The sequence below is a fragment of the Uranotaenia lowii genome, chromosome 2 (assembly GCF_029784155.1).
Source record: "Uranotaenia lowii strain MFRU-FL chromosome 2, ASM2978415v1, whole genome shotgun sequence".
In the NCBI taxonomy this organism is placed as follows: domain Eukaryota; kingdom Metazoa; phylum Arthropoda; class Insecta; order Diptera; family Culicidae; genus Uranotaenia; species Uranotaenia lowii.
In genome coordinates this window covers 73626913-73641333 of record NC_073692.1, presented here as the reverse complement: position 1 = coordinate 73641333, position 14421 = coordinate 73626913, and the positions used below count along the sequence as shown (strand labels likewise).

The 14421-nt window shown below is 33.8% G+C and overlaps 1 protein-coding gene across 1 annotated transcript in view; it reads right to left on the bottom strand.

Annotated features, from left to right (window-relative positions):
* The window catches only part of LOC129747761 (pseudouridylate synthase RPUSD2-like), a 716686-nt gene extending 712923 nt beyond the window's left edge, over positions 1–3763 (bottom strand). The window contains exon 1 of the mRNA XM_055742110.1: positions 3276–3763. Coding sequence (XP_055598085.1) covers positions 3276–3530 — 255 coding nt within the window. The 5' untranslated portion in view covers positions 3531–3763. The remainder of the gene's footprint in view (positions 1–3275) is intronic.
* Between the last annotated feature and the right edge of the window lie 10658 nt (positions 3764–14421).

Sequence of the window (14421 nt, the reverse complement as noted above, 5' to 3'; positions counted from 1 at the left end):
AGAGTGAATTTTTTTAGCATTCCTTATCTGATTAACAGTTTCTTTTCCGAAGCATGTTTTTTGATTGTTTCCTTTCTTAGATTTTGAATAACGGAAAACTATGGTGTTGTAGGTGAATCTTGTCTGACAAACAACAAGGTTTTCAGAACTATACATTCAGTTATCTTTTCAGGAAGAAAAAAAAAGTTAAACAATAAGTTGTAAATTTCTTCTTTGCATTCGAAACTGGAAACACACCTTCATGGGGTGATTTTTGATTTTTTTATCTCGAAATTTTCTTCCAAATTTTTACATTTTCACCTTGAATCAGGTAAAAATCATTCTAAAAAAAGTCCAACTGATGTTTAATTCGGAATATACCTTAATACATTTAAGCTTGTAAATGTGAACTTAAAAGTTTTTTGAAACTGTTATTGTTAGAAGGAATTTGAATAAAAAAAAAATGTTCTCTCTCTTCTAGATCACATCACATGATAGTTTTTTTCATCAAAAGTACTATGGATAAAGGAGAAAAAAATTAACATAGTTTATCTATGTGATACCATTCTCTCATTTCTCTTAAAAAAAAAAAAAAAGGTAAAACGTTTTATTTGGACTATATTTCTCCAATGATTCAATCCACTTTTTTTTTATTTTAAATCTATTTCTGAATTTTTCTCCAAAATATTTGAACTTTTACCCTTTTTATACGTTTTTAAATTCCTACATAAATATGATTTAGAACATCAGATCGAATATTATTTCGAACTTTGAATTATGTGAGCAGCAACTATTATATATACAGATAAAGATAGAAATCAAGTTTATACGATTGACTTCAAATGTGTTTTAGTCATAATCACCATTCAAAATTGTTGTTTCTTTTTCCGCTCAAATGTTTTAATGAATAAAAAATATATTTCAGGAGAAAAAAAATGCTGATAGCCACTACTGAACACTAGTCAAAAGTGTTTCCTAATTATTTCTTTTCATCCACATTCCCAACCACATTTTGTTCTTTCATCCCTTTCAAATTTTTCTAGCCTATCTATTGACTACTAGGACGTGGCCGGCGCCGTTATTGATGTTCAAAGGGAGAGCATCAGTTTTGTGCATTGTGAATGTGTATCCAATTCCAGGTTCCGTTCATTTGACCTCTGAACAAAATTGATGGCCTCGGTCAATCACGGAGTAGCAAGCATTGGCGATGTGGAACTCGTTCTACTGAGCCACGCCTGCGATCTTAGAATCCGAAATGTATTGACTAGTATTTAAACCAAATTTAGAAATCAATCACAGAGTATACAAGAATACTTTTAAATTCTTTATCAAGACATCTTAAGGTTCATTTCGGGTTCAATGATTCAAGGTGGATGTGAGTGGTCAATCAAGCTAAGCTAAGCTAAGGTAAGCTAAAAGTACGATGGATAAAGGAGAGTTTCTTTTATAACGTGGCAAATTTTCTAAGATGCAGATACATTTTTTAAGGTCTTAATCCAGTACAATAGTTGCTCAGATTTTAACGAAATTTTAAATATTGTAACTCTAAACTAGTTTTATCAGAAATTACATAAAATATTATACATGTAGCAGAAACTTATGTACAAAATAAAGTAAAGAATTTTTTTTTTTCAAACACATGTCGTTGTTCTGCCAGCTTGAAATCTTTTTTTTTTTTTTTTTTTTTTTTTGTCGTTATTCGTTATATAAACAAATTTAAACTTTTTCAGAAATGTTCTTAAAAATATAAAAATTAACTTAAACATCGTGAATTAACATAAAAAAATTCATATGAACGAACATAATTCTCATCACCAAAAGTTGTTAATTAAAAGGTAAGTTACCTCTTCCGAGCTTCTTAAACTCATGTCACTCTGTCGTGCAATGTGACACACTACTGCTCGTCAGGAATTCATACTTCAAAATCAATCACACGAGCACTGTCACCGGAACAGTCCTTCGTCAACGAATGAACAAAACCAACAACGGGGCAATGACACGCGATAGGGTGAACACAAAAAATACCTGCGGTACAATAACACAACTTGGCAAGCGTCTGCGGCGCATCGGAACCCGTAATAATTGTTGACGTGGTGACGGTTTTTGGGGTTTTAATGATTTTCCGATGTAATTGGATCCGAATTTTGCGGGAAACTGTGGTTAGTGTGAGGAAAACGCGATGAACGCCACATTTCAGAAAAGTTAGTCGATGAATGTTAGGATAGTTTCAGGTTGACAATTGGAAAAAATAGTTGAATATATAGTAGGAGCTATTATATTCGAGATAACGTTGTAAGGTTTTTTAAATTTTAACACGAGGCTCACAAAGCAATTTGTATTAATTCAATAAATCAACCATTTTTGATAATATTTGAGTCTCCAAGTCAAGGAAGAACAATCATATTCATAACTGTCACTTTCGTAAAATTATGATCAATGGATTCGAACTTAGTGCCAAGAAGTGTTTAATTCCTAAAATACGAGAACAATATTAAGCATGTTGATGTGCACGGTACTTTTTAATACCTTTATTAACTTATGAACGATTCTTTAAGTAAAAGTTTAAAACATGAAAATACTTGTAAAGCTTTAAAAAATTTCAATGATGTGCTTCCGTTTAAAATTGAAAAAGTTATAAGCATTTGAGATATGGTTTAACTTTTCTAGGAGAAATCTTAGCTCAAATATAATTTTGGGGAACATCTGAAGACCTGAAGACAGCTAACTTCAGGCTTTTTAAAATTGATTTTATTTTAGATGGACCATTAATTTTTCACTAAGCATGTTCCATAAACTATTACAAAAAAATAAGTTACCGAATTTTTTAAAATCAAAAACAGCTATATAAACTAAATTTACAAAAACGACAGAACAAACTTGACAAAAAATATAAATACTATTATTAAAAATAAAAAAAAAAAAAAGGTCAAAAATACAAGGAGTAAAAAGTAAAAATAACAAAAATAAAAAAGGAAGTGCTAAAAAATAAATATAAAATTAAAAAGTCCTAAAAAATTACTTAATTTTGTGAATTGAAATTCGAGGCATATATTGTCATTAATGTTTTTTCAGTCATTTTGGTGTTTATGTCTTTACTTATATGATTGTCTAAATAATTTTCTCCTGCAAAGGTTTTCAAACAATTTGTTAAAAACAGTTTTTAGTTTGGAAATGCAACTTTTCTGAAAAACATACATTAAGTTAAATTGAAAAAAAATCCTCAAAGTCAATCCAGTATAAGACTGGAACACATTCATGCACCAAATAAAAAATTTTTTTTCGTTGTTTCACCTTACCTTTAATTCGCTCGCCGGAACGAAATCCTCAAACCAGACGACCTGCGGTTCTTCCTGGCCCTCTTCCAACGGTTTCGGCGGGGGCGAAACACATCTCAACAGCACAAAGATATTCTGCTCATCCACACTATGCTGATCCCCATGCTGGGTATTCGCATTCCGGAAGGCCGGACGAGGACCAGGTGGTGCCATGGCCCCTCCAGACTCCGAAGCAACAGCTGCGGCTGTTACAGCTGGAGACGATTCACTTTCCATATCGGTGATGTTGAATGGGATTTAAGATTTTAAAATAATCGAAAGGGGTATTGACACCAATAGATTTCACTTATTGAACCAAAAGCTCAACCTCATTCACTTCACAATTTGCTCACAAATCACTGATAACAGCACTAGGCTCACCCGCAGAACGATAATCGCACAAAATAACCGTGATAGCGCACGTAAACGAACGAATTTCACTCGAAAGCCGGTAAAAACACGACGTTGCACATGCGGGAAACACGATGTAAACAAACGGACTCACAGAACTTGTGAAGAAACGACGAATCAAAACAAAAACACGCGATAACTTTCTCACCCGTTTGACGTTTCCCATCTCAGCCGTTCATATGTTTGTCTCGCTCTTCCGTACACCGGCAAATGCATGCCATCTCTTTTGCGCCATCGGAGAGGAACTGACGTAACGGTCCGGGTGCGAGATAACGGTAGGTTGAAATGTTTCGTCCATTGAAACGTTTCACAGCCACTCCGAAGATAAACGAAATTTGAATTGAATTTCCCAGAAGGAACGAATTTCATTGAATTTTTCAGTAATTTCATTCAAATAATCATTATAGTATTTGTATTATGCTCGTCAACGAAGTTTGTAACTGTTAAACAATCTTTCCACTGGCATATCTAGGATTCGAAACTTTCAAAATTAAACACGTATTCTGCTGTCCACAAGCTTCAAAATGAGGCTCGTTTGATAAAAATCTTGGCCATCAATGCTTCAGAGGGCCAATCTAGTGTATGAATTCACTAAGTTATGTTGGCCTTTAAAAGCTAAACCAGCTTAAACCCAATGAATAGAGTAAACTTTTTGATATGGAATGCGTGTTAAATTTAGGTAAGAAACGTCTGTTCTCTGTGCCACATGAGCTATGGACGCAATTCTCAAATGTAAATGATTGGTTAAATTTTGGAATAATAAGTATGTATGTATGTATGTATGTATTGTATCCACCTTGGGTTTACGGCAGCGCCGCGGTTGTGGCAAAAAAAAATAACCCACACGTCTATCTTGGCTACCACGCAACACAATAATAACCACTCAATGAGACTTCTAAGGGAATGGAATCATAAGCAGAGTCACTAACGGTATCCAGGATGAAAAGGGGAAAAGTCTCGAGAAGCTATAACCAAGTTGTTGTCTAATCAAGATAGCATGCAAATTATAATCCCGCCGCCAAGGCTTCCGAAAAAAGAGTGCGTCCTTATTTTACAAAAAGTAATCAAACACTATCTTTTTCTCAACCATGCCAAATTCCCTTGACATAAATTGAGGAACGTCCAGTATTCGAAACGGTACTAGCATACACGGTAACCCGCTCTTTTTGAAAAACGAGGATACCCAGATGCCCCTGCCCTAGATGTTTAAATATATAATAATGACAACATGAATAATAATGTAATAATAAAATATGATGTTATATAATACAAGTAAATGTAGTATAGTAAAATAATATAATACATACAAATATAAAATGAAATAATATAATACAATTTAATATAATATGATATAATATTTAATAAATGAAAAGCAAAATAATATGTAATACAATCCAATATTAAGTAATATAAAATAAAACAATATAATATCATTAAAAATATTTGCTGGAAAGAAGGTTAATTATTAACCAATGTTTATATGTTGATTTGCAAACTTGTTACATAATCCTAACAAAAGGAATTCTAATGAAATGATTTATATATATTTAAAGAAAAATATCATTTGAAATGTATGAATGAATTTAAAATGAATAAAATCATTATTAATCAACGATCAATATAACACGTATTTACGTGTTATGAATATCATTCCAACTATTCAATGATATTAGTTGTATAAGGCAGTAAATTTTATATTTTTATGAAGCATGCCAAGATTCGATAGCTATCACTATATTTTCGAGAATGACTTGCTATATTGAACATCTGAAAAGGAATATGACATTTGGCAACCGATGATAGAAGTCATATAAAACAATCATAAACAACAACATTTTATACTAAAAAATATTATGCCGGAAATAAGAAAAACTGGATATTGGGTGCATGATTATAAAAATATTTTAATTTGCTGCCCATATATACAAACACTACAGAAGATGAATCAATCAAGTGAATAAATAAGAAGAAGATATTTGAAATATATAACAAATTACAGAAAAAGTTAAAATATTTACTGCGAACTGCGATTAAAACACAAATCGTTCCCCTGTAAACCAAGAGTTACATAAAGGTTATGGAATAAGATTTGAAAAACAGCTGCGTTCATCCTTTGGTACTGGAATCAATCATTATGTTAGTAAAAAAATCGATTGTTGAAATTATACACTACGAAACTACCCAACAAACATTTTTGCTGATTAAAAACGCCAATTCTCTGATTGTATGCTGTGTTAAGGTGCTGATTGCTGTTTCAGCTTTCTGGCTGAAGAACGAAACACTTCAGCGCTGTTTCAGCATGTAAGGAAGTTTTATTTCAGCCAATAGAAAGTAGGGGAAAATTGGTTGAAGAATAACTCGTTCAGCCTTTGTCCAACCATTTTTGACACCATTCAAATTTGACAGGCGTCAGCTGTACAAGGGTAACTTTGAAAGCGACTTTCAGCTTTATCAAACTTTCTGTTGTCATTGATCAACCAATGCATAATAGCGAATGGATCGAAATGAGGATTTTTTAATCGTCTAATTATATTAGTAGTTTCTCACTTTGCTTGATTAATGGCCTAGCCGGGAAATTTTCTTTTTATTTTCGAAGCATTTCTATTTCAATTTCTTCATGTGAAATTGACCTTGGTTGGGAGATATTTCGGTCGCTTAAGAACGACACTTTTCCTATGCTCCACAGAATCCATAGTTGGTTCTGCGTTCTGCGGCATGAGACCAACAAGTCGAAGGTTCAGAGTTCGAGACAAGTTTCAATGAAGCAAAAACAACAAGAGAGGGGAAAAATAGCTGGCAAACATCGGGCATACATCGGTCATCATTATTTTTGTTTTTTTTTTTGTTGATCCGTCAATTGACGTTTCATGGCAACTTCGCTGATTAATTTCTCCAAATGTCGATGTTTAAGAGCTGAACAGCAGCTTCTCCCTGAATTTCGGTTGCCTTCTTTCAGCAAGATAGCTGATTTGAAGGTAGAACTAAATAGTGTTTCAGCGGTTGTTCAGCGAAAAATGTTTGTTGGGTAATAAACTGTGTGGCTTGCGTCTTGTCCCACAGATAAACATAATAGAGATAATAATAACTAATACGTATCTGAAAAAATTAAAGTTAATAAGCAAAAATAATTAAACAAGCAAGCAAGCTTGGGTACTTATCCTTTTCCATCGCAACTTCTAGAATTGGATTTGTTCGACTAAAAACATTTAAAAATCATTAACAATAACATGTAAAAATATGAGAATATTCTTAAAACAAAAATGCTGATAAAATTAATAAGCCAAAATAAATAAATGAACCGAGGAATCACCCATACGTTTTGCATCTAATGTCAACATCTCATATTCATAAAAAGTGCAACTGCAATACATCTATATAAAACCATTTTAAAAAAAATTATGATGGGTGAATATTCGATGATAAATTATCTGTAAATTCATAAATGGTTGAATTATAGGTAAAATATGTGCATTCATTTTATGATAAAACACACATGACAATGATTTCAAAGTAGTCGATGATTCCTTTGCAAAGGAATCATAGTTTCATTCAGCTAAGAGGTTCTTCAAACCTCTGATTACATGACAAAAAAAAATCAATTTAAAAAAATTATATAACACTCGATTCTCTTCCTAAACGATTGTTGTAAATGTTAAAAAAGTTGTTCAATACGAAAATTCAAGAAACCCGGTGAAAAACACCATTTATGTATTTAAAAGGATGACAGATTTCAAAAGTAAATCATTTCAAACCTTATTCACCATTTTGGAGTGACCTAGATGAAATCGGGAATCTCAAAGATTTGATTTGAATATTTATTCGTACTACAATACAAATGATAGAATTTAATCGATATGATATTCAACGATGATTAAAATATTTCACGAAAGATAGAGATCTGCCATTGATGATTCTGGAAAATGATTATTTTTATTAAATTTTAAACATGATGAAAAATTCCTGTAATGCAAAATTTATGAATTAATATGAAATGGAGTTATGTTTAACACCACATATGATGGTGTCAGATCAGCTTTCAATGACTCTGGAAAAAATTATTAGTGTTTTTTTTATGAAAATTATAAAACATAATGAGATGATTTCTGAAGAACAACCTGAATTATTTAGGAAAACCTTTAAGACTAAATTCAACGCTTCATTCGATGGTGTAATAAATGCTGACAGTAACTTTCCAGACCATTCCTTTAAAACAAAGCTTTATTCATCCACAACACTTCGAGCATATGGTGCCTCCTTTTTCTCTCGCTTTTTTCGTTAAATAAGTATTACGATGTCCATACTGAAATTTGGAATTTTCTCGCCAAGTTTTGTTGTAGGCACCCATAGTACTTTGAAATATACAAGGTAGGCCATTCCGCTCTCTTTCGACGTATTTGTAGAGAATAAGACGTAAGAAAAAAATAAATGAGTTTGCGTTGAGGATTTGTTCTAGTGCATTGAATCGAAATAATGGCCAAGTTGCTCAAGAGCAATTTCAGTTACTCGTTTCCTTTTGGTTCGATTTGAATTCAGAGGAGAGCCATTTGGAAGTTACACATACATACACTGGTTTCGATCGAATCGGACCGGAGAAGAAAAAGTTAGAGCATTAGAATGAGAGAGTTGAACCGGTTGAACCTGATTGAACGGCAACCAAACGTTGCGCTGAGCGTACGTGATCAGTTTTACAAGAGACGTTTTACGAAGAAGCTGCTTTTAGGAAATCACCCGCAGTTCGAGTTGCGAAGAAAAAATTCGGGTCAGAAAATACCACAATGGCGCAAAAATAGGACGCTCCCAAAGGTAACCGTATTGAGATATTTGAAACTAAAGGTGACTTATACTACCTCCAGCTCTGTGAAACTGTGAGGGACTTGAGCCCCGAGAGGCAAGGAGATAGCTCTGTGAGGCTAAAAAAAAAGTTCCCCTGCGAGGGATTGAAGCCCTGTGAGGCCAAAAAAGTACCCCTGCGAGGGATGAAGCCCTGTGAGGCTAGAAAAAGTTCCCCTGCGAGGGATTGAAGCCCTGTGAGGCCAAAAAAAGTACCCCTGTGAGGGATTGAAGCCCTGCCCAACAAACATTTTTGCTGATTAAAAACGCCAATTCTCTGATTGTATGCTGTGTTAAGGTGCTGATTGCTGTTTCAGCTTTCTGGCTGAAGAACGAAACACTTCAGCGCTGTTTCAGCAGTAAGGAAGTTTTATTTCAGCCAATAGAAAGTAGGGGAAAATTGGTTGAAGAATAACTCGTTCAGCCTTTGTCCAACCATTTTTGACACCATTCAAATTTGACAGGCGTCAGCTGTACAAGGGTAACTTTGAAAGCGACTTTCAGCTTTATCAAACTTTCTGTTGTCATTGATCAACCAATGCATAATAGCGAATGGATCGAAATGAGGATTTTTTAATCGTCTAATTATATTAGTAGTTTCTCACTTTGCTTGATTAATGGCCTAGCCGGGAAATTTTCTTTTTATTTTCGAAGCATTTCTATTTCAATTTCTTCATGTGAAATTGACCTTGGTTGGGAGATATTTCGGTCGCTTAAGAACGACACTTTTCCTATGCTCCACAGAATCCATAGTTGGTTCTGCGTTCTGCGGCATGAGACCAACAAGTCGAAGGTTCAGAGTTCGAGACAAGTTTCAATGAAGCAAAAACAACAAGAGAGGGGAAAAATAGCTGGCAAACATCGGGCATACATCGGTCATCATTATTTTTGTTTTTTTTTTTGTTGATCCGTCAATTGACGTTTCATGGCAACTTCGCTGATTAATTTCTCCAAATGTCGATGTTTAAGAGCTGAACAGCAGCTTCTCCCTGAATTTCGGTTGCCTTCTTTCAGCAAGATAGCTGATTTGAAGGTAGAACTAAATAGTGTTTCAGCGGTTGTTCAGCGAAAAATGTTTGTTGGGTGTGAGGCTAGAAAAAGTTCCCCTGCGAGGGATTGAAGTTCTCTGAGGTTAAAATGATCGCCATCTTGTTTCTCTGGGAGGAAATTTTTGATTTGAGAACAGTAGGAGCATCTATCTGTCTTGTGACGTCTTGAATATTTTGATTACATTTGAGTTTAGAGAACTATTAAAAATAAACCGAAAGTTTTAGATGCGAACCTAGGATCCAAGGCTGTGGATTTTATCTGAAGGCCTTGTCAATTCGAGTCAAGAATTTGAATCCGAAAATTAATTCTTAATAGGTAATCTCAACATGTAATACAGTCTCTGGGCCCGTTCCGAGATTATTTTTTTAACCGATTTTTTACATGAATATTTCCTTCGACACGGTAATTGTTAATTACCTAATCTATTATAATAGTTCGAAGTTTTAAACTTCCGTCTAAAAAATTGAAGATTTGGATTATATTATACTTCAGGTTTGAAGTATCTGAGATCTAAGGTACGACATCAAGTCCGAGTTAAGGAAGTTTTATGACTCTAAGTCTGTACTAAGTTCTGTATTGAAATTTGGATAAGCAATTTCATTCTGAATATAAAACCTAAATATGCATTGTCAAAATGAAAGAGCAATCTGTAGTAAATAAGCGTGAAATTTTAGTTTTAAATTCTTTTCTAGTATTTGGGATCAAAATTTGATTGGGCAGTCTTTCTCTTGAACCTTAATTTAAAATTTGTATTTGGAATCAGGGAAAGAGTTCAAACTCAAAATTTGAACAGCGTTTAAAATGGCGAATGGTATTGATGTGGATGTGACATGATAATAAAATTCTGGGAATCCAAGCTTGCTATCTAGAATAAGAATTTGTCTGAATCTAAAATTTTTATTGCGTTCGCTGTCTGAAGCGTGAGGCTGGAATTTAAATCTAAGTATCAGTCTGCAAATTTAATTTTAGGTGCTTATCCTAAGATCTCAGAAATTGCACAATGAGATCTAAGAGTTCTGAATGGATAATTTGATTCCCAGTTTTGAATGTGAAACCTTATTTTGAAAGCTGCATTAGAAATCCGAGGAAATTCAGAACGAGTCATCATGAAAAAGTAAATAAAAAAAATTCTAAAGTTCGAGGTCCTGATACAAAATCTGTATTTAAAATGTGAAAATGAAATTTGTAAATAGTTTTTCCGCTTTATGTTTCAGATTCATTTCAAAGTATCGTTATCATAGTTTATATCTGAAGCTTGAAATTTGGTTTGATTTTTAGTATTTGAGAACAAAATTCCAAATCCAAATCACAAAATATGAAATTAAGATAAAATTTTTATCCAGGTCCAAAGTTTGAATTATAAGTTTCAAAAATTACTAAATCAGATCTTTTGTCCGAAAAGATCATATGATTACCATATCTTAAAGCAGAAACATTATTTGAATGCTGCAGTTAAAATCTTATGCTATCAAGAGCTTGGATAGGAATCTAAACCGAAATTTGAAATGGCAATTCCTGGTTACGTTTTTATCATAGTCAAAAATTTAAGTGAAAAATGGTGGCACGGACAGACACACATGAGATGCAATATCTATTTATAATGTTTTCTGCATTCCTTCCACGAAAAAGTTTTCTAAATCTGTGTACAAAAGCTATTAAATCAGTTTGTCAAGTTTGATTTTGAAGCTCGAAACTAGGTTTATATCACCTGTATGCCAGATGTGAATTCAAATTTTAAGCCAAGTTTTCAATTTCTGAGTTCTGGATTCACTTCAAGAGTAGGGGAGAAGGAAGATGTAGAGAATAAGACGTAAGAAAAAAATAAATGAGTTTGCGTTGAGGATTTGTTCTAGTGCATTGAATCGAAATAATGGCCAAGTTGCTCAAGAGCAATTTCAGTTACTCGTTTCCTTTTGGTTCGATTTGAATTCAGAGGAGAGCCATTTGGAAGTTACACATACATACACTGGTTTCGATCGAATCGGACCGGAGAAGAAAAAGTTAGAGCATTAGAATGAGAGAGTTGAACCGGTTGAACCTGATTGAACGGCAACCAAACGTTGCGCTGAGCGTACGTGATCAGTTTTACAAGCGACGTTTTACGAAGAAGCTGCTTTTAGGAAATCACCCGCAGTTCGAGTTGCGAAGAAAAAATTCGGGTCAGAAAATACCACAGTATTGATCAGAGGCCCCGAAAAATAGTTATGGAAAAAACTGGCAAATGTATGGAATTTATCAAAAAAACACATTTTTCTTAAAATTGACAAGAAATAAAATTATGAGAAAAATATGCACTGATGCATTTTAATGTAACGAACAATATTTGGCTTTTCAACACCGCTAAATGAAATATGCAATGGGCTTTTTCTCGATTTAAAACTAAAATTTGATGATATTTTTGCCTTGTGGGGCCTTTTTCCTTTGTGGTTTGAATAAAAATTCAAACAAATTGACTTTTCATCACATAAATACGAAGTATTTTAAATCATTTATCAAATATTAAACATAGACAGAAGAAAATATAACATTGCTTGCTCTCCAAAAAGAGGGACAACGATGAAAATTATTTTGAATGCTCATTATTTATGGTTCACATTCGAAAATCCAACGCAAAAAATAGTTTCCGATGATCCTGAAGAATCAATCTTTAATCTGAAGCCCTTTTCAAAAGAATCGAATGGCTATCGACGGAGAAATTAATAATTTTGATTGCTATTCCATATATATAGAACTGCCAAATTTTCATAACTATTTTTGTTGGTATGCAAGCATGCTGTGTACATACACGGAGCTTTCGAGTGAGGTTAAGCGCAATCTCCTACCTGTTATTTTCCATGTACTATGGTAGGCACCTCCTTTTTTTTTGATTCAGCAACATGCCCGAAATCAGCGGCTGGATTGCTAAAAACGTTCGCACACAATCACTAATACATAATGCTATACTTATTTCACTATGGACCAAATAACTTTTTCATAAACTCCAATTTTATGAAAAATACATTTTATATTCTAGCATAGGATTGCTATTTAATAATTTTACACTGGAGACGTTTAATATTTTCACTTCTCTTTCGAAACATTTCCTTGTCGAATACTTTTTCCACAATTCTTTCATAAATTTCGAATTTATATTTGAAATTTATTTTTTGGTAAGTAAACCACAGAGCAGCCCACTGTTGCGCTCTTTGCTGGGGTCTTATTTGAAACGGACACATGATAACAATGTGTGTGTAAGTGTTGCACTTTCAAAGGCTTCTCTTTGCGACATGGCCGCCAATTGTATTCACCACTTAAGAAAGCCACACATTAATCTTGCCAAAAGAAACCTGTAACGAACTCATTGATCTCCCACCCCGGTCACAGGAGTAATTCTTCTTCCTTTTATGCACACAATATACTGAAAATTTCGATTACTGGGCGAGCGTTGCTCGATTTTTGCAACCCAGCATGAAGCATGAGACATTCAACATTAGACAGCCATTTCCTTGATATTGACACAACTTTTGAGAGCATATGAATCTGTAGGAAAACACCCACGATTCACAATCACTTATATCAGGGTGTATCACTGACATCACCCATACTATTAAGGTTTTCTCCTGTTTAGGAGAAATTCACCACAGCTGAATCTTCCTCCACAAGACAAACAAGAAAACAGGGACGCGATGAATTAACTTTTGAAAAATAGATTTTTTCAAAAGGCCGCTCGAAATTCAAAAAAAATCCTTCATGTACACTTTACAAAAACGCTACAATTCCGGCTAAGCGGTATTTCGATTGTTTCCAAGACGGTAAAACACGAAAAATAGATACAAATTCTACGACCGATAAAAACGCGTGTAAACCGTACAATTCACCGCGACGAGCTGGTTAAATTTTGGAATAATAAGTACGCAAAATCAAAATATCAAATCAAAAATTTGCTAGCTGAAATATCACGATTTAAGAGATAAATGTTTTAGAAAACACAGCTGCAAATTAGAGATTTTCTTATTGAAATCTCATGTTTCAATGAATTTATCATTTATTCCTACCTTTTTGAAGAATTCTGCATTCAAATGAGCGATACAGATTTTTGAGATTTTAAACAGATTAAATCAATTTTTTAGCTTGAAAATACATAAGCAGAGATAGAAATAACAGTGGACACCCCAAGCAACCAAAAGTTCCATAAAGAGGTACCATAGAAGCTTAATCAGCTTCTGCAGGTGGTCCTAGAGAATGCTAATCAGCCCAAAATTTAAGTTCTTAAAGCTACTTTCAAGTTCGTTTGGGTGGCTGTAGAGAACGCTATTCAGCCTCTAAGAGAATGTCAACCCGCATAGTAAAGTATGATACACTTTAACGTCCGTATTATTCTATTCTGATTACATAAATAGTAACGTGTCAAATTGTATCTTGGCTCAAAGTGTCTATGCTAGAATGGAAAAATATTGTTTCCGAAAGATACGATTGATATTCTAAAAACCAAAAAGATAATTTTTGCAACGCGATAAAACGATAACGAATTATTTTTGAAAGATTCAATAAATGGTCCTAAAAACAAATTGAGTTTTTTTGCAACACGCCATCAATTTTTCTGCTGTCATGTCAAAGCACGTGGCTGAGTTGGCCCGGGTTGTGCAAAAAATTTCCCTGCTTAGTTCGAGACAATTTTCAATTAGTCGGAACATTCGGAGATGGCACCTGCTCTGATAATTATGGTGAGTACCTTACATAAAGTAATTGTAACCAAAAAAAGATGCCCATTAAAATATATTTTTTCTTTCAGGATCGGTAAGGCAATTTTAGGCAGCTTCAGACGAGGAATCAAAATCGCAGCTGGAGCTGCGATAAA